The 27,099-nt window shown below is 40.0% G+C and overlaps 2 protein-coding genes across 10 annotated transcripts in view; one reads left to right on the forward strand and one right to left on the reverse strand.

Moving 5' to 3' along the window:
• dock9b (dedicator of cytokinesis 9b) overlaps positions 1-14,988 on the reverse strand; it is a 78,664-nt gene extending 63,676 nt beyond the window's left edge. For 3 of the 9 annotated variants that reach the window (XM_044188315.1, XM_044188313.1, XM_044188308.1), the window contains exon 1: positions 14,068-14,988. In XM_044188315.1, coding sequence (XP_044044250.1) covers positions 14,068-14,181 — 114 coding nt within the window. In that variant the 5' untranslated portion in view covers positions 14,182-14,988. Of the gene's footprint in view, positions 1-2,342; positions 3,388-14,067 lie in introns of those variants that run through there. The other 6 variants (XM_044188306.1, XM_044188304.1, XM_044188310.1 and 3 more) reach the window with 5 other exon arrangements.
• A 381-nt stretch (positions 14,989-15,369) lies between these two features.
• LOC122872292 (bone morphogenetic protein receptor type-2-like) overlaps positions 15,370-27,099 on the forward strand; it is a 36,586-nt gene continuing 24,856 nt past the window's right edge. Inside the window, exon 1 of the mRNA XM_044188323.1 lies at positions 15,370-16,423. Coding sequence (XP_044044258.1) covers positions 16,345-16,423 — 79 coding nt within the window. The 5' untranslated portion in view covers positions 15,370-16,344. The remainder of the gene's footprint in view (positions 16,424-27,099) is intronic.

Consider the following 27,099-nt stretch of genomic DNA (forward strand, 5'->3'; position numbering starts at 1 on the left):
CCAAAAATGTGTTATTTTTTTATTACTTGTTTTTGTCAGTTGCTGAAAATAGTAAAACGATCATTGATATAGGCTGCTTAAATATAATCACCTTATTGCGGGGACTGTGTGATGATACATTTATTTTTTTTAAAGACAAAAAGTGGGGTAGCAAAACTATAACTTTACTCTCCCTAACTGAATAATGGGGATGCATTTGCTCCACTTGCTCCATTGCTCAGGTGCCTATGTCTTACTGTGTAGGTATACAAGAAGTGGTGCAGGAGTAATGTTGCATTCCAGACAACTCGGAACTTGAAAATTTCAAACCTCCTACAAGAAAATGTACAATGGAATGCAACTCAAAGTCGGAGTTCCTACTTTTAAACTCAGGGCAAAACCATCTACCCCGACTTCATGAAGAAGAATGGCAGCACCCATGGAATCGCACATTGTAAATGGTAAACCATCAACTAAAAGGTAAAATATATTTGCCTATATTTAATTAATGTAATACATACTTTCATATAGTAAAACCTGTTCTGCATGTGAATTGATGTCAAAATATGTCGGCAATGTAATTAGGTAGCTGGTTACGGTAAACAATCTCTGAAAGTCAATTCCGACTTTGACTGGAACGCAGCATAAGGCCCAGTCACACCAGCGTTTAAAGAGGCGTTGACCAATAGCAAGCCATCTTCATAGTGGTTACTTCTGAGGAACTGGAGAGCTGGAGAGTCCAAAATAGAGGAAGCTATGGTAGCTTATTAGCTGTGTTTCACCCTCCTCTGTCAGAGTATAAACTGCTCCACAAAAGAGGCATGGTCTTTAGACAGTTACGAGACAGGAGTCGATGGTACAAATACATCTTTTGAATAAACTGGGTGAACTATTGTCCCGTTAGGTTGGAAGTGGAGACACGTTGTCCATCTCTATATACAATCTATGATTTTAACTAATATCTAAGGGTGTTTTTCCTAACTTTAACTTTAATTGTTGCTTATTTAGTCAGGATATTTCAAGTTATAGAGAAATACTGAATATACCTGATTTTCCCTTCTGAGGATCAATAAAGGCTTATCTTAGCTTTTCATATCTTCCTCTACTATCTTGGAGGGATCAAAGACAAAAGAAAACAAGGACATAATGTATGTTTTCCAGCAACATAAATGATGAAGGGAAACATTTTGGATTTGGTCCACATACTTCATTTTATGCAATATTTTAAGCACAAAATGTCTGAAAGAATCTGTATTTTGAATGCTTGAATGAACTATAATTTGGATATTAATGGAAAGCTATATTCTGCTGCAAGTGCAGATGTAATAGTTGTTTTAATGGGAAGGGTTATAGGAGGCCACTCACAGCTTAATGGTTGTAATGGAAACACTGCATCCAAAAGTGATAATGGTTTGTAGTGAATGTCCTTGATTCAGTGTGCACTAGCAATCCTACTTAACCCCCTCATTATTGATTGTCCATTAAATCTCTTTGACTTAACACAGGGCAGGACTGCTGGCTAATGGAGCTAACTTGAGGGAAGTAGCTTAATGTAGCAGTGCATAAATCCAAGAGGAAGACAACATGGCTACAGACCAAGGAAAAAAAGAACCTATTTTTTACTTTCCTTGCTCAGTGCAAGCAAAGTTGTGCAAATCCCGAGATGTATCTTATATATTCCTCGTAGCCAAATGTTAAGCTTTTGATGTGCTGCACCAGTAATTGTATGATCGGGGGCACTGAAAGATATACTCAACTTCTAAATCTAGTTCCTCAGGGGAGTCTATTAGGAAGATTATTAGCTAAAATTCTGCTGATCTGTGCAGTAACTCATGTTTAATCCGACAAGTCTCTGCTCTATCTGTAAATTATTCATTTTTTACCTGGTTTCCATTCTCAAGAAAGAAATAATGATATACAGTATGTATATGTGTTATATATATATAGAAATTAAACTACTGTAACTCTGGCTCGTGGAATCACTGATCAGAAAGAAAAGCAAAGGAATTCTTTGCTATAACCAGTTTAGAGGAGAATTCAGTAATATGGACCCAGAAACAGTTAATTCTACTAAATGCTCATTTTTTGCTACTATCTGTTCAGAAATACAAGCCTTGGATGGTGTTGAGTTTCTGGAGATGAACCCTCCTTGTCATACGGAGTCTAAAATCTACTAATTTTGTGTGTTAAACATGCTGGTTAACAACTGTATAAAAATGAAACTGGAAAAAGAAAATTCTTCTCTACAGGCATGCTGGAGTTTAATTTAATCCCAAACACAACTGGTTGCAAAAGAGTGGAAAATGATTGGAAATTACCCACATAAACGACAGCAAAGAGGTAATATTTCGAAGTGGGTTTACCAGAGCAGTCGTGGGAATCCAGAGTTGAGATCCCCTCAGACTCAGTGTTTCCTCTTCCTCCTCCAGAGCCCCCAGCTCCACCGCCCCCTTGATGTAGCCACAGTTTCTCTCAAGGATGGAGCGCAGCCCCTGTAACAGAACCACGCTGGTGGTGCATCCCATGGTGCCACCAGACACTCACCACCACCATGCAGGGAAAAAATGATCTCGCTGTTGGAGCCTGATTTCTAAACTCTTCACCTTAATTTCAGCTCCAGGTTGATGCAGCAGTCCTAACTTTCTCTCAACCTTGACCTCTTCTACATCTAGAAAAAAAAAATCCTCTTACAGGTAGATTTTAAAATTCACTCAGGTATCGGTTTATCGGTAATCCAAGGAGTATTCACTATCATTCCGCTTGAAACACAACCACTTTCTTCGAAAGCAAACCCCAGCCCAAGTGCTGGGCCGCTCAGTCGTATCCTCTTGTGTACAGCTCAGCAGGGATGGAGGGATGAGCATGCGGAGGAGAGAAGCTGAGCTGCTCATTCAGTTGGAGCAGGGCGTCGACTCTCCGTCTCCTCTTCCTTCCTTCCTCCTTCTGCTGGGGGATGAGGATGCTCCGACGCTCTCACTTGGCTCTCCCCCTCTCACTGACTCTTCGTCACTGGTTTGCTTTCTCTCCCTCTTTTCTCAACCTTGCCATCTCTCTCCATCACTCACGCATGCCTGTCACTTTTTACTTCTTCTCTCCTCCCTCTCTCTCTCCTTCTTTCTCCCAGCGGGCTCTCTCCCTCCCTCGCTCTCACAGCTTAGTCATTTCTCTGACTCTGCATGCTTTGTCAACAGTAAAAGCAGACTGCTACCAACAAAGACACACACACACACTCACCCACACACACACACAAACTGGCTGCTGCAGACAATGTTTTACTCTTTCTCTCTGCTTCTTTCCCTCCCTTCCTTTTTCTCCCACAGACAATGAAATTACAAGCGATGCAGTCATCTTTCTGATGTCATTTACATGCGCTCTAAGACATAAAAAGGAATGATTTAACTTCTCTTTACCCACGTTGCCAGGCCCACAGCCATTAAGACTTTGCTGGACTGATCCAATAACCATGACACGTCATAGGACAACCAGGACAAACCTGGCAACACTCTGCAAATCATCATCTACTTAACATCACAGCATCCTTAACATCCTCTCTCCAGAGGCAAGGATGGTACTGAAGCTGAAGGATTTCTTTTTTTATGTAAGGCTAATTCAAATGCACATACAAACAATTCCTTGATTTCTCTCAGTTGGCTGGTGTTAATATTTCATCATTTGACACACTCACCTACTTTTAAGTGGATGATGCAGCAAAATGGATAAAAAGGAGAATCAAATTAAAAAGCAAGAGAGAGCACAAAGTAGAATCAGTATATATATATTAGCGTTAAAGCAAGCCTTTGTAACTGTTACTGACAACAGTTACTGTGGCATTTGAATTGGCATTTGAAAGTATGAGGTGAAAGAAAGCAGTTGAAATGTCATTTGATATGTAACTGAAAGCAGTCGAAGTGTTGTCTGAAGAGCAAAAGATGAAAGTAGTTAGTTGAATTGTGAGTCTGAAGAGTAAAAGATGAAACACGTTCAAATGTCAGTTTGAACATGAAGAAAAAATCAGAAGATTGTCATTGAAAAACACATCAGAATGCAAAAAAATAAAATAAAATAATTTTTTATTCCTGTGTTTTAATTTTCAGTGCCAATACTTGTTTTAGTGCCAATACAACTTTTTCCAATACAACTGTTTCAATGCAATGAGCGACACCTTTCACATAGAACTAGTCATGTAATCCATTCTTAATGTAAAAAATACTGATTATATATAAATTAAATTGGGGGAGTCACAAGAGACAGATTAAAAAAGAGTGGTCAAAATCAAAGCAGCAGAGGATGAGATATTCTGACTCTATCAATTAGCTCCAGAAATGGTGGATCCAACAATTCCCACAATGCTATTCCATACCATTAGACCCTCTCTGGCTGGTAAATACCCACATCTGTCAAACTTCACGCCCCAAGTTTGCAGTTTTAAGCTCAATCGGAGAGAACTCTGATGACATCATCAGGGTTATTTTCATAGACTTTAGAAAGGTCCCTTCAGAGCCACAGAAGACATTATACAACTGTTTTCATAAGTTGAATAGTACTCCTCGTGACAACTGATTTTCAATCAATTGGTGGCGTGCCCCTTTAAAGCGGTTAATTAATTTCTTTCATTGCAGTGTTTTCAAGCTTATTCAAAGAGCCTCAGCAGCATTCTTTGAACACTGTCATTACACTGGCAGCTTTAGACCAAAATGTGGATTTTTTTAATCAGCTTTTCAATGTGGTGAACCCTTGACAACACATTGTATTTTATTCTGAAGAACCAGACAACAATTAAATATAAGAGATTAAGATTGGTCTCCTGGCAACAAGACACTGTTACTTTAGAGAAAGTAAAGAGAGTAATGAGGAATATTTTTAGTGGACAGCCATCACTCATGCCAATAAACGTCAGCATTTTTCTGAAGCTGCATAAGCCAAATAAATAAAACCAGACCTGTGTAAAAGATTTATAGGGTGAATGACTAAATGAAACCCTTATTTCCATGACTGATGAATGTGAAAGTGCCATGCCACAGCTTAATGTTGACACAATAATAAAGACACACAGAAGAGCCTCTTCTCCACTGCTCTAAGAAAGCACAAGTCTTTGTCTTTACTTGTTTAAATGCTTACAGCATGATCATTCCTCTACAGTACCTCCAGGATAGAGGACAGAGGCAGAAGAGATGCATCACTGCTGCCTCCCACAGGCTGCTCCTAACTCTGCAACAACACTGAAGCCTGATGACTCACTGGAAAAAAAAGTCAGACGATGCTTCTTACCTCATCTTTTCTAATTGATTTTGGGAAACACTCCCTCCACATCCACATGAATTAAAGCAAACTGAAACTATGCCATGCGAGCTGCATGGCTGTACAAAAGGCCAGGGACACGCAATCATGAAAGCTTCACCCAAAACATAGTGGAATTTGACTCGTGCAGTGAGCATGCGAAGCAGAGCAATGATTCAAAAGAAGGCATGGCAGCCAAGTTTCACTGAAATGGTTTGATGTAAGAGTACATGGAAAAACTATCTAGGGTTTGTTTTGAGAGACTTAATCTACTGTGAGTTTTATTTTTGCATGTATGGTCAGTCATGTGAATGCAGATTGAGCAAATTCATGTCCTGTGTGATTACATACCATTAATTCAATTCAATTTTATTTATCTAGCGGCAATTCATAACAGAAGTTATCTCATTGCAAACACATTGATTGAAACAAGTTTGCTATTTAGAAAGAAACCACATTTCTCATTAGTGAATTAGAGTTATTCTGAAATTGAGACTGTGGTTGTGAGCCTGATTATAATATATATATTTATTTTATTTTATTTTTTTCTATAATTCTCTGTATTGAATTTTTCAAGTTATATACAAAAGAAGTAGGGGTACTATTAGTTACTCCAACTTTTTATCCTAATTACCATGGAACAAGACTACGAGTCTACAGCCATGCTAGCAGCTCTATGGGGCTAGACTTGGTGCTTTAAGCTGAATGGTAACATCAACTTACTAACATGCTCACAGTGACAATGATAGTATGTTGATGTTTAGCAGGTATAATGTTTACCATGTTCAACATAGTATAGCGTGTGTTAGCATGCTAACATTTGCTACTTAGTACCAAACACAAAGTACAGCTGAGGCTAATGAGAATGTCATTAGTTTTGCATGTATTTGGTTATAAACCAAACTATTGGACAAATTCAAATTTGAATCTGATGATGACACTAGTTGACAGGTCAGGCAATCAAAGTTATTACAAAATACTTACTCTGGAGACAATGAATGTCTGTACCAAATTTCATGGCATTTCATCCAGTTGAGAAATATCTCTACTGGATGAAATATCAATATCAACCAAAAGTGTTAATCTGTTGTGCTAGAGGAAAAGTCAGAGAATCACTGTTCATCATCTGGTAGTCATGAATATCTATACATAATTTAGTGCCAATCCATCAAGTAAATGTTGAGATATTTCACAGAATAAGTGAATAAAGTCAGGGGATCACCAGTCAGTAAGATTCATCCTCTGGGAACCATGAACATCTGTACATAATTTCATGGCAATCCATCCAATAGTTATTGGCTGGATCGGATATATTTTGGAAACTTTGGCTTTTCTTAAATGAACATAATGCACAATCTTAAATTGCATGAGCCCATGTCTACTACAGGGAGAGTAGTTATGTACTTGTTCAAGGACTACGCTAACAATAATGAATGTTGCTGTAGAATCTGGGTTACACTCATGTGATTTGGATATTGAGTGTCTCATGAAAGGCCTGCAGGTAATCTGGCAGACTAGGACAGGATCCTCGTGCACACTGAAAAAAAGCCAGTCCTGACATGAGGTTTTGGCTGTGTTCAATACTCTTCATGGCTAACAAACCAGTACTAAGAAAAGCAGCACACTGTTGTTGCCTTTGTTTACATTATATTTAACTAGGCCACTGGTTAATGTGCTCTAATTCTACCTATCGCAGCCTTACTTTCACATGGAAGGATTCTCAGGCAGCCAAAAGGATCATGAATGTTTTCCACACTAAAGTGAAATGGCTATTTTTACACATGCTACAGAGAACTGGATGTGCAATTGTGTCAACTGGGTCAGAGGATTTTTTATGGTCATTGCCCAATTTTTGCAGACAAGGCTGGCTGCACTGCTGATTGAAACAGCAACTGTTTTGTCATTGTCATATTAAAGGCACGTAACCGTTATAAATAAATGACCCAAAGTTAAAGGGGCACTCCACCAATTTTACAAATAAAAGTCAGTTTACTTGTCACGGGGAGTACTACTCAACCTGTGAAAACGGTCTTCTGTGGCTCTGGAAGAGCTTTGTCAAGTCTGAGAAAATAACCCTGATGACATCATCCTATCACTATGACATCATCAGGGTTATTTTCTCAGACTTGACAAAGCTCTTCCAGAGCCACAGAAGACCGTTTTCACGTTTTCAGCTTGGGGAGATAACCATTTTGTAACAGAAAGCTTGCATTACAAACTGGAGGTGTGGAATTTGAAAGATGAGGATATTTACCAGGCAGGGTGGGTCCAACCAAATATGCTATTGGTTGCATTATGGGAAATGTAGGTTCCAGTGTTTTGGAGCTTGACCCTTTTAGTCTCTGGTATAAGGGACTAAAAAACAGTATGTCTCGGCCTCTGCTGCTTCTATTTGGACCTTGTTTTGTAATCTGTTTCTTACAAGTCCCCCAACTTAATGGACGATCAATACCTAATCAACTTAACTCCTTTAAAAGGACGGCTCTCCTGATGCTACACTCCACTATTCAATTCAGTTTTACTTATAGAGCACCAATTCATAACAGAAGTTATCTCATTGCACTTTTCCTATAGAGCAGGTCTAGACCGTACTCTTTATAATATTATTTACAGAGACCCAACAAATCCCTACAGCACTAAAAAGCACTACAAAGCACTGAAACATTAGAAGATCTTATGAAATCATATGCAACCTCTTAGTTTTGCATAAACAGTATAGTCTTTGTAATATGCCCACATTAAGACTATTTCTGCTCATGCAAAGTTATACTTTGCATACACATGCAAACACATATTCACATGTAGGCACGCAAACATAACTGAATGCACTAAATGGTCAGGATATACTGTAATTTCAGCTGAAGCACATTTCAGGTTATTGACATTGCATGTGTTTAATGCCCTTTTTTAGCCACACTAGCGGCATGGCTCTATAAATGGTAATGCTTTAACATGTACATATCGTCATCATTCTCAAATATAAATCCTGCATGCTGTATATACTGTGTATAGACATTTATACATGCATATACTGTACACAACCACCCACTTCATGTATATACAGTACAGTAAAAGTAGTTACATTACCCATCCATTATTTATTCCTTTGCACTATTTGTATTTGTTTACAATTTACAGAAACACTTGGCTTGCATAAAACCAGAGTCAAATTCCTTGTATGTGTACACATACTTGGCCAATGAAGCTGATTCTGTTTCTGATGTCGGCCTGTCAGTCAGTCCACCACTTCCAGACTGAATTATCTCAACAACTAATAGATGGATTGCCATGAAATGTTGTACAGACATTCAGAGGATGAATCCTAATGACTTTGGTGACCCCCTGACTTTTCATCTAGCACCACCAGCAGGTTTGTGGTTTTGAGTGAAATGTCTCGACAACTACTGGATAAATTGCCATTAAATTAGGTACAGACATTCAGAGGTGCCCAGAGGAGTAATCCTAATCACTTTTCAACTTTTCATCTAGCGCAATCATCAGGGCAATAATTAAAATTTGTCCAATACTGTTTATGACCAAATACCTACTTAGTGTTTAGTGCAAATTAGCAAATGTTACCATGATAACATGCTAAACTAAGATGATGAACATGGTAAACATTATACCTGCTTATCATCAGAATGTTAGCACTGTAATTTTGAGCATGTTAGCATGCTGACATTAGCATTTAGCTCAGAGCACCGCTGTGCCTAAGTACAGCCTTTTACAGAGCCATTAGCATGGCTGTAGACTCATGAGTTGTGTCCCAAATCCATACTACATACTAATTCCATACAGTGAACACTACATACTAATCATCATAGTGTACATGACCTGAAGAAGACTGTGAGCTGAAATGCGTAGGCGCTAAGCCCATTTATTAAAGGCTTATTTCGCAAAGCAGTGTGCCTTGGTATTTTTTAGGTTATGACTTATTGATCACAAAGCAAAGTACAAGTCTAACTTTTCTCTTTTCTCTCTTTTTTTTGGTCTCACCATACTATATACTAATTCCATACAGTGTACACTACATACTAATCATCATAGTGTACCGTTTTAGCAGTTAGTATACAAATAAAATCTAAATACTTTACCATTATATACAAAAAGAAAATGATACAATATGTGAATTCGGACGTCAATCAAACTGCGACTTTGAAACTGCCAATTAAACTTCACAAAGAGACTTCAAACTGTTTGTCCTGAGATTTAATGCTTTTTTTGTTTTTTCTGGAACTGCTTCACCACCACCCACAATTTATTTTAATGTTTTTCAGCTGTGCGCCGCTCCTCCTTTTCCTTTGTGCATTGCATTGTGGGAAAATAGTGTCCATCAACAGCACACTTCATTTTCTCACTTGTCCAGTGTGAACACACTAAACACTAAAAACCTGCTTAGAATCTGTATGTAATATGACCTTGGGACACAGCATTAGTCTTGTTTCGCCAGAAATGCATAAATTAGATTACACTCTTTGTGGAATTTACATGCAATATGCATTCTGAGCATAGTAACAACAACAAAGAAAAAAATAGTGGGGTTCTGTTTTTATGTCAAGCTTGGAGCTAATTAAATAAGATAAAGTAATATAGTAAGTAGTGGTTGTTGTTGTTAACAGACTTGTTTATTGTTAACAGACATTTTTGCAGCAATGAGTCAATAATTAATGAAGATCTGTTTGAATTGCAAGAGTTTGTGAGACTGTCTGCTAAACTTGAAATACAGTGCTATTGTCTGCTAAACCTTAGGCAGATTCCTATAATAAACAACAAAAGAAACCTCAAAACAGTGAAGATGTTGCAATGAGCTGAAATCTCCATTACACGCTCTCTTGAATCAACACTGCAGGCCATGTTGCAGAAACAAAAACATGCAGCAACTAGCCAATAAAAATGATGTGGCACTCAAACAAGAACAGACTTTTTCATTTGTGAGCCTGTAGGCTCTAAAGATTGATAACAACCTTGTTTGCTGAATATGGTGGAAACTGGCAACAAATCATGTCATGAAGTAGGAATTTTGTATTTCAGTGGTGCTGTTTTCTGTCAATCTTAAAGGAGAAATTATGTTTGAGGCTGACAGGCAGGCAAATGACATACAAGACCCTCTACATACACAAACACACACATGTCTGGCCGCGAAAGCAAAAAGACAGTGCGTGTTTACGCCAGTGTAAGGGTGGTAATGACACAGAATATGAGGTAGCCTAAATAAAGAAGACATGCAAAGCACATGGCCAGAAAAGCCCTAGCCTCAGTTATCAGCGGCAGTAACTCGGGACTTAACCACAAACCCAACAGACGACCAAACGCCCCACTTCATCACAGCTCCTGTATCATGACACCGATATAGGTCAGCAGTGCTAAAGCATCTGCAAATCTGCAGATAATCTCTGCTAGGTTTTTTTTTATGCTCTAATCAGACCAAATCCTCTAGAGTGGAGTTCACTCTTAAGTGGAATTCCACAGTTTGAACTGCTGGTCTGAACGAACTATAAATGAGAGGTGCTATTAAGGTATCAGAATGCACATTACAGAGTTAGTGTTTCTCACTAGTCAGTGTACAGGAGTGGAAAGTTGACTGAGGATAGAGGAAAAAAAAAGAGAGTAGATAAACAACCCCCCCAAAAAAAAGACAAAGACATCACAGAATTTGAGTGTTTGCATGCAATTTCTATAGCATATATGTTTGTGTACATGAAGGAATGCGTACAGACACTTTTTCTGCAAGGAAGGGACAGGGCAGAAAGAGGTATAAAAACCTCGAACCAAGCATTTCCCACAGTTGGAAGTGATTATTAAAACTGCAGGGGCTATCTTTACTGCTCTACTGCTTGGCCTCCACTAAGGTATAGCTGAGAGCCAGCCACGCCTGCAGAAACTATGGTGTGTGTGTGTGTGTGTGTGTGTGTGGGTGCGTCGAACCTCAGTCTTGAATCTAGATGATTTATCACATATGCAGGTATTCATAATTGATGATCCCCTGGGTGCTTAGTATGACACCAAGTTACAGAGGAGAAAGAGGGCAAGTTTAAAAATAGTCAGGACACCTAACATCATCTCATCCATTATTAAATGCAGCCCAGAGATCTGATCTGACATCCATTATGCCACTCCACACACTGTGGGCTAAGACAGAATTAATAAGCTACTATGACATAATGGCCAAGTGTGGAGATGAAGATTAAGACTAAATAATGGATTGTGTTCCACGCACCAGGAAGAGGAGTACGTTACATTTGAGACTCTTTATATGAAAACAGTAAACACCTGTCCTTTATCTACAAAATACCTCCTGCACCCTTTTGGCTTTAATTTACAAAACCAGTTTGATCAGATCAAAGTTTCCAGCTAAGCATCACACCGCAATCCAAGGCCAGCCAACCTGCTTCTTACTGGGTGAAATCTGAGATGTTGAGGAAATTCTTTGATGTCCAGTATACTATATATATTTGCTTTGTCCATACCAGCATGTCAGTCTCCATGTCAAACGGGCAGGAGAAACAGCTGCACCATAAGTACACAGTCAAAAATAGAAGTGCAGGGGAAGTACGTTTTTCACAGATGTACTGTAACAGGCACATAATGGGACCCAGATGCATACCTTGTGATCCACCATAAAAGGTACAAAGTAGTTTCTGATACCTTAAAGTACATATTTCTGCTAATTCAGCCTGATCTAAATGTCAATGTTGATAAGGGGCACTTGTTTACTCATCATGGGTAGTACTACTCAGCCTGTGAAAACAGACTCTGGAGGAGTTTTGTCAAATCTGGCAAAATAACCTTGATTATGTCATAGTGATATCAACAGAGTCATCTCAGTTTGGGTTTGAAGGCACATTTATAACAGATAAACTGTGTTACAAACTGGAGGTGCAGAGTTTGATAGGTGTTAGCATTTACAAGGTTGGGAGGGTCTAACCAAATATGATATTGGTTGCATTATGGGAAATGTAGGTTACAGTGTTTTTAGACCCTGACCCTTTTAGTTCCTTCTAACAGTCAGGATATCTCGGCCTCTGCTACTTCAATTTTGACCATTCTGTTTTTTTATATATCTCTTGTGAATCCTCCAACTTTATGCAAGTGCAATAATAAATTGCTGGAGTACCCCTTTAAAGGAAAAGTTCAACATCATGGGATGTGCACTGGCACGCCCCCAAAACTAGCAATTCCTAGTGATTGGTCTGTCTGCACTGTGTCCTGTCTACACACTCCATGAGTGGCAAGAGTAGGAGTAAACAGCAACAAAAACACAGAGAAAATGTCATTTCAAATTTGGAGAAACATATGAAATGCAGAAAGCATACAGCATATACAAATGGTAGCTAATGTACTGACATCAATTTGTACAACAAAGTGTATACTTCTGCTCCACCTTTTTCTGCAGTGCATAACCTCACTGTACTATGAAGGCGATGATACACAGTAGGTGAGTGTAACATGATGACCCATGTCCAGCCCCAATACAAACTCATTAGCACTGACAAGATCTCACGGTCACTGGTCAGTGCCTGGACCCCTGGCTTCCCCTATCATGTGACCACAGGTACATGAAAATACCACGGTCTCAGCAAAATTCGGAAAACATACCAGCTAGTCAAGTGTGATACTATTGAATTTATGCTTGATGTAGATAAAATTGAAAATACAAACATGTTTTGAAAATGCTTCACTTCCAGTGTGCTGGCTCTGTTTTGAACTGACTTTATTGGCATAGGAACTTGACAGTTCAAGTTGGTTTCATTGCTACAAGTGAAAGGAAAATGCATTTATGGGTTTATTATGTTAATATAAGCAACCCTCAGGTCTCATTATAACTAAGACTAAACTGTCTGTGCCTTTTGTTGACTTTATTACAAGATCAGCAGGCGCACTGGGACCGTGGTGAGAGACAGCTTCCATAATTGACAGCAAAAGCCATTAGTTGCAGAAAAATGGCATATTGATCAGTATTATGCAACAAGGCACAGTCACTGGGTTGGTCAGGCCAGTGCTGTGGACAAATCCCTAAGGAAGAGGACACTACAAAAGGTAAACTGAACCACAAACAGTGCAATCTGCAGAGACAATAAAACACAACCTAAATAGGGCCTACAAGAAATTACTTATGGGGGAACAACATAACCTGTTTTAACATAAATGAAGATGTCATGCCTATACAATCCCAACATCATCCTCATTGTAGACAAATGCTTTTCGGTCATTACTCAGCTGTTTCTGTCTAACCTATCTGGTTGCAAGGTGTGTGTGTGTGTGTGGGGGTGGGTGGGTGGGGCAGTAAGATGATGAACTAAAGACATGTGCATGCCTTCGTGTGTGTGTGTGTGTGTGTGTGTGTGTGTGTGTGTGTGTGTGTGTGTGTCATCATTCTAGTCCCTTTAGAGCTGCAGGTGTATATTTCAGTTACCTGGCAACCCCTTTGAGAAAGTTGTAACAATAGACACCCTGCAGAGTCAGACATGGGGAATATGCACCAGCAAATGTCAGTATAACTATAGAAATGTCATTTCCAAAAAAAAAAAAATGATGAGTGATGTTACAGAATGTAGAATAGGTGGCCCAGCTTTTTAACTAAAGAGTCCCCCATAGTCAGCAAGCACCTGCTTTGCTGAAGTGTCCTTGAGCAAGGCTTTGAATTTTGTACCAAATCTAGGTGCTGTTTTGAAGTGACCCTGACCTCCTAATGGAAGGAGAGAAACCCTCTAACAATAATATTGTTTATGATATATTGTATAGTATATGATTATGTGCACCCAGTCTTCTTGTGAGAGTGCGTAACAGAGAGTTCAGGTTTTTTCCCCTTACCATCAACACTGACGTCCTGACAGCCTCGGAGACGCTTTGCCTCACCTCTGCGGCGGTGCCCAGCTTGTTGAGCCCCCGGGTAAACTTCCTCGCCTCAGGTGGAGCAGAAGCCATAGTATAGCCCACCTTTCATCCGGCAGCCAGGTACTGAGAAGTGCAGACTGTGAGGACTGTCCCAAACGGCGGTACGAAGGCTGAAATCCAGGTCCAGGCTGTCCGAAGTGCGTAAATGCACACTGGCGCTGGTTTATCCTGTCATTACGCTTCTCTTAAACTCTCATATCTACAGTGAAAACAATATCTCAGGATACCCGAAGATGAATTCCCTGGTCGACAGCAATCGGAGAGCAACATCCAAAGCCTGCTATGCTCTATCCCGTCAGCGGAGGTCCCAAACGGGCACGCCCCCTTCCTCAGTGTAATAATGCCCATTGGGGCAGATCTGTAAACTAATTCATCCATCATCTATGGAGGCTACACGTAGGGACAAATAAGTGCAACTGTATATGACATGACGTCATTATTTCTACAGCGCGGCTGTGAGACACTCAGCAGTGACTTTATAGTGTCCAAATGCCACTTTATTGTATTTTCTATCTCCGGTATCGCTATGGCGTGTACGTAAGTTAGGAATTTTATAGGCCTTAGAGACTTAGATAGCAATTAATGCCTTAATTAATAGTTCATATCAATACACGGCTCATACAGTATCTGAGCAGCACTAAATACTATTTTGAGGTTATATAACTGCAAACCGCACGCTGTCCTGCCGTAGGCACAGGCTAACATTGCCACCTGCTGGAATAGTTATTGTTTTAACCATACATTATACGCTTTAGGCTTTAACTCTGTATAAAGGTATTTGACCACACAGAGGCAGTAAAGCTTCATTAATAGTTGAATAACTATTGATGCCTTTAATAGCAAATATAGTAGTATCTTCAAGTAGTAGTAGCATGTGTGAAACATTGAAATAAGGGGATATCATGTGAATAATAATAATAATAATAATAATAATAACGCATATGTATTATTGAGCTTTCGCAAATAATTAGCAATTCCTTATCTCTTTCTTTATTTTTATCCTTCGCTTTACAATATTTAAAATAAGTGCGCATACTGACGCGGCATTTTTCCTCGTGCTTTTGCATTAAAATACAGGCATTACACAGGTTGCATTCAGATTTATAATGCATGCTCAAACTGAGCCACGCTTTACAGTGTTTACAGCAAACTAAAAACTCGGAGAATTGCGTCGAGAGACTGAATGCAGCATATGTTTACTGGCTGTTATAGCCACAGTCTGCGGCACAGCGGCGCTGCAGCACCCCTCCTGACGGTGTCGGACTGTCCTCCACCCCCCAGCGCCAACCCGCAGCAACCTGATACCGGAGACTAGCGGTCCAGACAAGCTTGCAAACGAGGCGTTCCCAGCCGCCCTGTCTGTCTGTCTACCCGTCTGCCCAGCGGAGCTCCAAATCGTCAATGCCAAACGCTGCCGACTGCCATGGGAAAGATTTGACCAAGAGATATCCATTCCCTCAACCCGTCGTCTGCCTGCACGGGAGTAACCTGAAAAGCGCACTGTAGGCACCGTTGACTTGAGAATAGTCCTTCTCCACATCGAAGATCGTAAAATGAGACGGGACCGGGAGAACTAGCTGGCTAGGTATTAGGCTAACGTCGGGTAGCGTCGCTAGCAGTCAGCTTGCAACCTAACCGAGCTAATTGGCTAACGTTTAATGTTATATGTCAAATTCTAGCCTATTGTGTCGAAAGGGTGGACGATGTTACAAAGTGTTCAACTGAGAATGGTCAGTATTTACACGAATTAGTTGTGCGTCGGTTATTTTGCGATATTTAGCCTCTTTGCCTAAGTTTTCGAGTACCAGACAGTCGCCCTAGGCAGCTAGCATGTTAGCTAGCAGATATGGACGTTGTTCGCTGGCTAGTTGTAGATGGCAGATCCGCCAAACAAGTTAGCTGCTTGGTTTATCTGTCCGGACTGTGCTGGAGTCGGAAGCAGGGCTAACTTAACTTTTATTGGTAGTGAATGTTAGTCATCGAATCACACCAGCCGACTCCTACACAACAGCGCCTCTTTTTCGCATCATTTCTCAATGTGTTCCATGCCTGAGAGATCAGTTCAAGTTATTGAGCTGACGTGAGGAGAAGGGGGTGAAAACAAAGTGGTATCTGTAAAAGAAGAGGGCCAGAAGAAGTATAACAAGACTTGGAGGAGCTCCAACCACCAGACCAAAGTCGTTGTACACTGTCATGGCTGTGGGCCGAAACACGATGAAATCACTCGCTAAATTTGGGTTTTGCCTGACGATCCTCCTGACTTCTGTGGCTGGTAAGTGGCTTATTAGTGAATTGATTTTTGGATAGAGGGAAATGTGCTTCTCATAAATATTTGATGCTTTCCTTTTGCTTCCTGCTGTCTGTATTTCGTCCACATAGCCAGTTGGTGCAGATGTTGTCGCTTGAGTAATGTAAAGCTACTTTAGCCTCTACCCAAATTCTATTTTTTCGGACTGGGATAGTTCTAGTGTTGTTATTTGTGTGATTATGTTGTAAATTTAATGCAGATAGTCTGCCTTATAGACAGTCAATATCAGACATAATTTTCCTAAATCATCATATGTGATTGTGTGTCTGACAGACCTGCCTGTCTGTCTGTCCCCTATCTATCTTTTCCATCCTGTGTACCTGCCGGCCTCATTTTTCGAGTGAGCCCATCTCACTGTAGTCAAGTAAACCTTCATAGATATATCATCGTGAACAGAGCAGCAAATGTGGCAGCAGCAAAGTTTTTTTAATTTTTTTTATTTTATCATTTTGTGTACAAAGGCCTGGAAAAACACTGCCAAACATACCGCAGTCCCTGTCTGCCAAGTTGTGCCCCCTGTTCAAGACTTTGGGCTGAAGCCAGGCTTCTGTGAGACCTTGAGCATGATAAGATAGTAGCTGGGCTGCACAGAGATGGAGGAACAGTGCATGTGAAGGGCGGGTGGGGGTGAGGTGGAATGTGTGGGAAGACAGGAAAGGTATTTTACAAGATGGGTAATTTAGGTAATAGAAGTTCAAGATGGTGCTTAGACTTTGGCAGTGTGTTTGAAAATAGGTTGTCTTGTTGCCTGGTTTGCTCATCCGGTGTTACTGCGTGGGTGTGAATGTGTGTATAAACTTCTTAATAATGTATTATCATTTCTCTGAGTGTGTGTTATTGTTGAGGCTCCTCCATCCATTCATAGACAGGGTATTATCAGAAGCCCAGAATAATAACTGCTGTTGCAGAGGGAAATATGTGAGTGTAGAGCATAATTTGAATACACAGTGGGCCTGTATTCATTACTTAAAGCTGCAGAGAGACTATGCCCCTATTTGCATTTAAGAGACAAATGGTAGTATGAGTGTTTTTTGATCCCCACTTTAAATGACAAGCAGGGACTGTAATTGTAAACATTGCAATGCCCAGGCAGTATTTCGGACATCCTCTGATTATGAGGTCATACATAAACAAATAGCAAAACAACATTTAATTAATTTAAATTTAGAAACACTGGAGTAAATAGATAAATAAGGCATAGAAGAGGGGTGATTCAGCAGAGAGAGCTGTCAGGTTGTGACGTAGGGTGGGGGGGCTGAGTGCAATTTTCATCCCAAATCATAATATTCAGCAAAATGTTAAACTGTAATTTATCATTTCAGCTGAAAGATTTCTCATCACAAAATATTATTGCCTTGATAAGCTCACCTTTATGAGACATGACATGCAAATTAGTATTCCCCTAGAGCGGTTTAATGACTACAGCGACTAGCAGAGGATTGACATATTCACTCAGTAATCAGTACAAGGAAGATTAATACGTATATGCACACATGCCATGTAAACAGCCAATAAATTCTAATTATTGCACTGTGCAAAATTAATTAGGACAGTAGGCAGACTTTGTTGGCATAATGACTGTAAAGAGACAGGAGACAAACCACTCTCTCTCTCTCTGTGCTGCTGTTTGGTTCGTGAATGCAAAGAAAATATATCCCAGTGCCCATTTCTTAGGATGATATTTGTAATGGTGATGATGATGATGAGAGGAAGCAGAGGGCTTAATAATCTGCTCGAGCGTGTTAGTCATCTCTCTGACCAAACACCTTTCCTGTTGCTCCCTCTGTCTCAGCTCCAACAACATTATTTCCTTTCCGTCATCCCCGTTTCCCAATTCACTTATTACCTCTGTTAATTTCATTTTCAAATTATCAGTCATTTCCTTCCACCAGCTATGCGTTTAACCTGTTTGCAGCTGAGCTTGGGTCGTCCTTCCGCTCCCTGTCCCCTGTGACTAATAAGTATGTGGGTGTATGCCTGCTGCTTCAAAATCTGCCGTAGAAACAGTTTCAAACACAGCACAAGCCTGCAGACACTACCTGCGGCGTGACCACAGGTGTTCTTAAGTAGTGACATTAGATCAGGACAGAGTTTGGCCCAAATTCTTATCAAGTGAAGTTCAACTTGTAGCACATGCATGCTTATAATGTATGCCACAACCCACATTCAAGCACTGTTTTTACTGTTGTCCCAGGTAAGCTGGAGATTGAGGGTCAAAGAGGATTAGAGCAGAAGTATTATTCCATAGCATAAAAAAGACTGCTCATTTGCTCCGCTTGTCCAAACTCTGAAGCTGTGTCTCGTGGGCCCCATACTGTGGCGTTGACAGGCACACTGTTCCCCAACCAGGCCGCTTCTCTCCAGCCTCTCAGGGCCACGGGGGGACTCTTGAAGCTGTCAGCTCTGCGGTCACATCAGCATCTCAACACAAAGTGACATTATTGGCTCGAGATTACACACTCGTGTTGAATGGCTGCGAGTCTGTTTGCCGTGCAGGCTAGCTCAGATTGAAGCCTACAGAATTTGGTGAGCCAGGTACAGACTGCTATCAGCCCTGGCATATAATCAGTGGTTTTTATGGCAAGGTTGGTGGGAGAAGACTAAGACGAGGATGAATCAGAATTACTTAAATGCCAAGTACAATACGTTCTCAGGAATTTGCCTTGATGACATTGCGGCATAGACATTTTAAAAATGAAAGGAAGGGCTGTAACAGTGCAGAGAGAGAGTGAGTAATCTCCTTGATGTATTAGGTGCTGCAACTAAAGATTATTTTCATTATTGATTAAAGGGGAACTTCACTGATTGTACACATCAAAGTGTTTGCACATGTGAAAAAAGTTGTATAAATCTGTTTGTGTCTCCAGAGAGAGCTGTGTGAAGTCTGATAAATGTCCTCAAGTGATGTCACTTGAGTCGCCGTCGTTTGGGGCTGAAGACAACAACATACATACGTACATATATAACACAGCCGAATCTCTAAACTGAACTGTTGGTGGTTGAGTTGTATTGAGGGTAATGTGAATAGAGAATAAAGAATAAATAGAAAATAGTGAGTCCAAGGTGGCGGCTTCAAATATCTTGTTTTGTCTGAACAACAGTCCAAAACCCAAAGATAATCAGTTTGCAAAGCTATAAAATACAGAAAAATGACATAAATGATTAATCAATTATCAAAATAGTTGGCAATTATTTTTCTGCCAATTGGCTAATTGTTTCAGCTCTTAAATTATGCCACCAGCTTATATCACATTACATTTCTATTATAACAATTACAGCAAATGTATGCTTTTGTTATATAATTATAATGAAAGCCAGAGACAGTAAATAGGCAGCACAATAATTGGAACAAATCAAGGTATAGAAACAAATTTTGTACATCAGTGGTGTGAAAGTGTGTGTGTTTCAATTTGGTTTTGCCCAAAGTCCAGGGGCCCACACTACCAAGCTGCATCCCCTTTGGCTCTCAAGCTAGTGGATGCAGCATCCCTCTGAAGGTAAACACAAAAGAATAGATAAATAGGTAAAAGTAGCTTGTAAAGTGATAAAATCAGTTGTAAAACTGCGAGGCAACCGGTGTGTAGAAGCAAAAATAGAGGTGTGTACTTACTGAGCCTACAGTTTTGCATCAGTATTCGCACAAATGCAGCATTGCAATTTTGACAGGAAAATAAGGAAGTAGTTGACGAGGCCGAAGTATATAAAAGCACTGCGCCCACTTTGATTCCATAATATTTTGCACTCAGTCCACATCATTATTTCGTGAGAAGAGATGACACTGACTGCAGCTAGAAACAGACCATTGAATGCTGGAATGGAGGGGGGTTGGGAGGCCATTTGGTCTCTAATACAGCTACCCTCTATTCTATTAGATCAAAAAATCAATGTCAGTCTCTTTTATTACCTTGGTTTGAGTTCTAAGCAGAGGTAAAAGCAAAGCGAGATACAATAGAACAGTGTTCAGCCGGCCTTCTGGTTTGGCAAAAAGGAGAAATTAGTGGATGTTTTAGAAAACAAAAGGTGCAGCCTTGAGATGGTAACTCAGAGTGACAGCCTATGATTAACACGAAGCGTTCTCCTTGACCAGCAGAGACAATAAGTCTAGAGCGCGCAAAAAATGTTGCTCAGAGTATGAATGATCTGTTTTGGTTAGGATTTTTTGTATTTTCATGGAAAGAAGCTCTAAAATGAAGGGTACTTGTTAGCAAGGCTTTAAGGTGATTGGTTTTATTTTTTCTGGTAGGATGTCACATCTGTGGATATTGTTGTGTCTTTGTAGTTGTCTCCTGTATACCATGTACATCTTAGGCCTCATATGTTTCTAGCCACATCAGCTTATAATAGTTGCAGCAATAGAAGATGGTGCAGTTACTTGATCCCAGTATTACAAGCAGTCATTGGTGAAAGGGACAGGTTTCAGACCAATTGTGCACTCACAGCATTCCTCTGAGAAACATCCCAGAAAGAAAAAAAAAATAACTGAGGAGACCAGAAGATGGCTTTTTGGGAGATTTTTTGAGGCAGATACCGATATAGATATTTGGGAGTTTTAAAAACTCTGAGAACGATATATTGGCCTTTTTAAAATTATTATGATTATTATTATTATTTTTTAAATACAAACAATCTTGATTTGGATTCCTTAGTTGTTGTTTTTTTTTTTTTATTTGTATCCAAGATGCATACTCAGCGCAACATTTTACAGTGTAAAAACAAACTTGTCAGTGTTCTCTGGTGGACAAACTATGTAATGGAGACACTGTTTCTAAATGACCTCAAACCTAGTTTGGCATTTCTGTACATCAATTTCTTGTTACTTATCAGCCGACATATACACCGATACTGATATAGCTGCAATAATATTGGCCAATAGCATATTTATTGGTCTAGTTATAAGGTTCAACTAATCAGTATTTTCATTATCGATTAATCTGCAGATTATTTTCTTGATCAAGAAAGCCATTAATGGTTTGGTACATAAAATGTTAGAAAATAATAGTGAAAATACCCCTTGCTATTTCATAAAGCCCAACGTGAGCTCTTCAAATTGTTTGTTTTGCTCGCTCCTCACTCCACAGCCTTAGGATATTCACTTTACTATCACATAAGACAAAGAAAAGCAGGTAATCATCACAATTCTGGAACTGCTCAAAAAATGAAACGATTGTCAAAATAGTTGCCAATAAATTTCTCTGTCGATCAATTCATCGACTAATTGCCTCAGCTCTACTCTTTTTAAAGAAGATGAGCTTTTCATTTTACAAGGACAATTAGCTCTCACAGAACAGGTGAATACCCCATCATACCAGACAACCACAGGCCTCCATTGGTGACACTGGAGTGGGTGGACGTGTAGGGAAAATCAGCCTGTCAAGCTAGTATGTAGCCCATCAAACCTGTAATGACTGTTCAAGGAAAATATGTTGTTATAAACAAAGACTAAATTCAGACGCAGCCTGAAACAAAATTTTTGCTTGTCCATAAATAATCTGAGATTATACCCCCTGTGGTGTGATAGTAAACACCACTTTTGTCATTCTGTCATCTGTGTTTTCATCACATATTCTGGAAAGTTAAGGTATACAGGGAGGGAGGGGGGCAAATTTTGGTATAAATGCATCGTGGTCAATAATGGAGGCCTCTAAGCTTTGAGGCTAGTATAAACCCCAGGATTAGCATAACTGTACCAGACCCAGACAGACACAGACTGGTGGTGTTTTTTGAGGGGGGTGGGCAGTCCCGTGGCAACAGATGGGACAGATTAAAGCTCACTCACCCCCCACATCTTTAAACTCAACCAGGGGACTAGGAAAATTGGGGGTGTCAGCAAATACCCCTGAATCCCATCCATCCTACCTCAGCAACAAGCATGCACCTAAACAGCAGCAGCAGGTACGATTAGGACCGATACATGCTTCTGATTGCTGTCGGCTTTTGTGATAATGAAAACACTGCGCATGTGGGCATGCATAGCAGCTCTTTGCATTTAGAAATTTTTTGTCTGTGTATGCATGAGTGCATCGAGCACGTTTCAGCCTTTACTTCTTTACTTTAAGAAGGCCTTCTCTGCTTTTTCTGCCCCTCCCACCCTCTGTTTCTGTCTCTAATCTTGAATGTGAAAAAACAGCCAACACATCAGTGCATTTGGTGACTTTTAATCAAGTCTCAGACTGCCGTGTCTTGCATCGCTCCAATGGGCCTTGGTAGTAGGAAGGAGAGAGCCAGATTAGATCTCTGTTGTTTAGCAGCGAGGCTGAGGGGAAGGGGGTAGTCCGGGGTGGGTGGGAGGGTGCACCGAAGGCCAAATGGGGGAGGAGGGTTGGGGAGGGGATTAGCAAATAACTGGGCCATGGGTAAACACTCAGCAATGCCCGCCATCATCCAATGAACAGGCTTGGAGCAGAAAACTACTCTGAAGCCTTTTGATATGACTTCTCTCTGTCTCCGTCTCTGTCTCTCTCTCTGTCTCGCTCCACTGGCCTTGCCTGCATACTCTGACCCACAATCCAATACTGCAGTGGAAGCCAAGATCACACAACAATCTTCACAGAACCAGGGACAGAGCCTGCCATGGCCAATCAGAGATAAACACAGAGATTGGCAGCCAACCAGAAACACTTCTAAGAAAGACAGAATTCATTCAAAGAACCAACCATAGCCAAGCAGAGCTGCAGACAAACCAATAAAATCTGCCTACAGAAGTGCTCCCATGGCTCAGACTGCAAATGAGCAAAGCTTGGTTGTGACTGCTTGGGTTTGCGCTCCATCCCATGCTACACTGTCTTAATTGCTGCTAAATCCAATAAATATATTTCAGAGGGCGAATAGCCCTTTTTTGTTTAGTCAGTAGGAAATGGGAATTAAAGAAGCTGTTGTGTGATCAGTCCGTGCTCTCCATTTGTCATGTGGACGCTTGTTATGTGCAGCTATGCACAATGAAACAGTGATCTATTATTTTCACATACATTATCATCAGGGTATGTGATACTTACTACATACTAATTAATGTTTATATGGAGGCATTGCTTTCTTGCTTCTACCTTTTCCCTTACGACAGTTACCTGCAAAAATTAGTCACGTGAATGAAAACCCAAAATCAATTTCTAGATTTAACTCTGGATATAAGCCCGTAGACTCAGTATCATTATGGAGTTTTATTTCATAGCCTTGAATTGTAGTAAAAATATTAATAATTAATGTCAACATACAGTATACCCAGCTTTGGTAGAAAGGCAGGAGATACTCTGCACTATGAATTTCTGTTCTCCCAATCCGAGTGTACAAAGTCAGTCTGTTTTTCTAACTGTCTGTGGGTGTTGTCACCGGCTCTGCACTTCCTTCTATTGTTCCTTAATGTTTCTCTTTTTACTAGAGTTCCTTCTCTACAATTCGTGTCCTCACCTCGACCGGCCACTCCCCTTGATTACTGGGTTAGGGTAATTAGAAAAGAAGCATATTCGAGGCAGAAAAGATCAATGTTGAGACATTATGTTTAGTCTTGTACCTTTTTAAGAAGTAGCTGCTATCAAGTAATTTGTAAGAAAGCACAAGAGATTGAGTTGTACAATCAAGGAAAGTGCATAGTGTCCACACCACACCGCAATGGCTGAATATAAAATACCAAAATTCTGAGTTAAACTTTGTAGTGAACGATCTTCACATACAGTGGTGTGAAAAAGTGTTTTCCCCCTTCCTGATTTCTTCTTTTTTTTTTTTTTGCATGTTTGTCACACTTAAATAGATAACACACGTTAACACAAAATGCAGTTTTTAAATGAAGGCTGTTATTATTAAGGGAAAACAAAATCCAAACATATATGGCCCTGTGTGAAATAGTGATTGCCCCCTAACCCTAATAACTGGTTGGGCCACCCTTCAAGCGTTTGTGATAACTTGCAGTGAGTCTTTTACAGTGCTGTGGAGGAATTTTGGCCCACTCATCTTTGCAGAATTGTTGTAATTCAACCACATTGGAGGGTTGTCAAGCATGAACTGCCTTTTTAAGGTCATGCCACAGCATCTCAATAGGATTCAGGTCAGGACTTTGGCTAGGCCACTCCAAAGTCTTCATTTTGTTCTTCTTCAGCCATTCAGAGACCCCACAACAACATCCAAAGAACTGCAGGCCTCACTTGCCTCAGTTAAGGTCAGTGTTTATGACTCCACCATAAGAAAGAGACTGGGCAAAAATGGCCTGCATGGCAGAGTTCCAAGACAAAGAAGGCAAGCAAACACTTGATTGCAGTTGTTGCTGCTAAGGGTGGCCCAACCAGTTATTAGGTTTAGGGGGCAATCACTATTTCACACAGGGCCATGTATGTTTGGATTTTGTTTTCCCTTAATAAAAACAACCTTCATTTAAAAACTGCATTCTGTGTGTTATCTTTGACTAATATTTAAATTTGTTTGATGATCTGAAACATTTAAGTGTGACAAACATGCAAAAAAAGAGAAAGAAATCAGGGAGGGGGCAAACTCTTTTTCACACCACTGTATTGTCTCGTATCAAACAGGTACATACAGTTTACAAAGATAATGGGGTCAGATTTCACTCGAAATTCTTGATAATTTCCTAAACAACAGATTCTTGATTTCAGATAGTGGTAAATCACAAGCAGGCTTCCGATGATTGTTTATTTTGTCAGCTGAAATGACAACAGTCGCTAGCAGATTTTATCAGCTGTAGCTAGCTTCATTCAGTAGCTTCATGACTTGGTTCAAAACGCTGTTTCCGGCTGACTTTTTAATGTTTAATGACTCGTTTTTAAATGAGAACCTTGTGAAAGGGGTCTTAGATATGCGCTGGATGCATGATATCATGCTAACAGACCAAGGCTATAGCTAACAGCTCCCAGGCAAAAAAAATCAAAGCCCTATAGGTATGATAAGGTAAAATGTAAGATTTGAGTGTTCTTTCATTCTAACATAACCCTGCTTAGCTTACATACTTGTACAAGCAAGACTGAGGTTCGATTTATGCATTCTTGTTCATATCAGAGAAAAGGCTTTTAGGATGAGGACTAATCAATGTGTTTGGCAAACATAACACTATCTCGGGTAACAAATTTGGATTGGGTTGCCAGAGTATACATTTCCCCAAATCCAATAAAGAGCAGGACAGAGCTGCTAATGTTAGCATAAACTCTGATATAGTAGCATCCAGGACTGGCTCTCACACATGTGCATGGATGTGCTAGTCGTGAACTGGGCTATTTTTATTTATTCATTTTTATTAACCTCTAACTCCACAAAATAATATAGTATGAAATGCCCCTGGCCATCGAAAAAATGCTGGGTTACTACTGTAGGAAGTAAGCCAGTTAGCCGGACATTCTAACATTTGTAGCTTATGTGTAACATACTGTTTAATCCATGCTATTTCTATTGAATTTTTGGTTTTGAAAAGGCTAGACCATGGCCGATTATTTTGACAGATATTACAATTGTGATATGATTCACGATTAGTGGGAATGATCATTTTTGCATCACAATTTTCATTTTCACTGAAAAAATATTAAAATCATGATGACGTGACATTTGTTGGGTTCTGTACCAAACAAACATGTAGTCTTACATCTGGAGAACAAGATTTGTAGGCCAGGGTATCTTTGCAGCACTACAGTACTTTATTAAAAGCCTGTTTTGTCACACATTTGACCTTTTTCAAAATATTGCAGCTTCTTGCGATTTGGATATTACACTTAGCCATATTGCGATGTCGATAATATTTTGATTAATTGTGCACCCCTACTTTGGACTCAAATGAAAAAACAGCGAATGATTTTCTGTGCTTGTGTTCATCAGCTCAGTATTTATTTGGTATATTTCATGCTTGGTGTAGTGTTAGTATTGTCAGGAATCTAACCGCTAACGCTGGCAGTGCCTTCGTCAGCTCATTGAAATTCAGTTTCCTCATCAAAATGAAAATTCCTCCACATACTTAACCCTTAGTTTGAACTCCTTTCCCACTCTGCATGTACATAACGTGTTTCCCCTGTAGGCAAAGTCAGTCCCACAGAACAGTAGGCAGTAAAGGCCCACAGGTTGAGGGCAGCTGATGCCCACAGTAGGCCAGAGTTGATAACTTTATCTGGGGATGGGAGCAGAAGAGATAAGTTGGCGCCATGCCCAGCAGAGCTACCACTCAATCGCGTCACCCTCTGCCCCTACAGGCTAGCTTGACCTTGGGCAGGACACAACTCCACCCCTCTTTCCCGAATGGAGGAAAGGGGGGAGCTAGGAGTAAAGGAAACAAACTAGTACATCATGTTTCCCTTATCTGAAATTACCCACAACGCAGGCTGTGTACATAAACACACTCTGACATTGGCTCAAACTATTTCTCCCTGACATTGTTAACACTCTACCAGACATTCACTGCTAAATAACAAGCAATTTCACAACTGGACACATTCTGGCTTTTCTTTTCGCTCAAAACAGTTTGAATCAAATGAAGTTCATCTGTATTTTCTTAAAATCCAACATAGAAGACAAACTTAGTTCATAGGCTATAAATCAGTTGAATTTAGTAAGTACAAGCTGGGAGCTTTAACATTTGTGTTGAACATCAATCTCTCATTTTCTAACATTTCATTTTCTTTGTACAGTGTTTTCATTGTCATCTTGTAGTTTTTGTCTAT

The sequence above is a fragment of the Siniperca chuatsi genome, linkage group LG24, assembly GCF_020085105.1.
Source record: "Siniperca chuatsi isolate FFG_IHB_CAS linkage group LG24, ASM2008510v1, whole genome shotgun sequence".
NCBI classification, from domain to species: Eukaryota; Metazoa; Chordata; class Actinopteri; order Centrarchiformes; family Sinipercidae; genus Siniperca; species Siniperca chuatsi.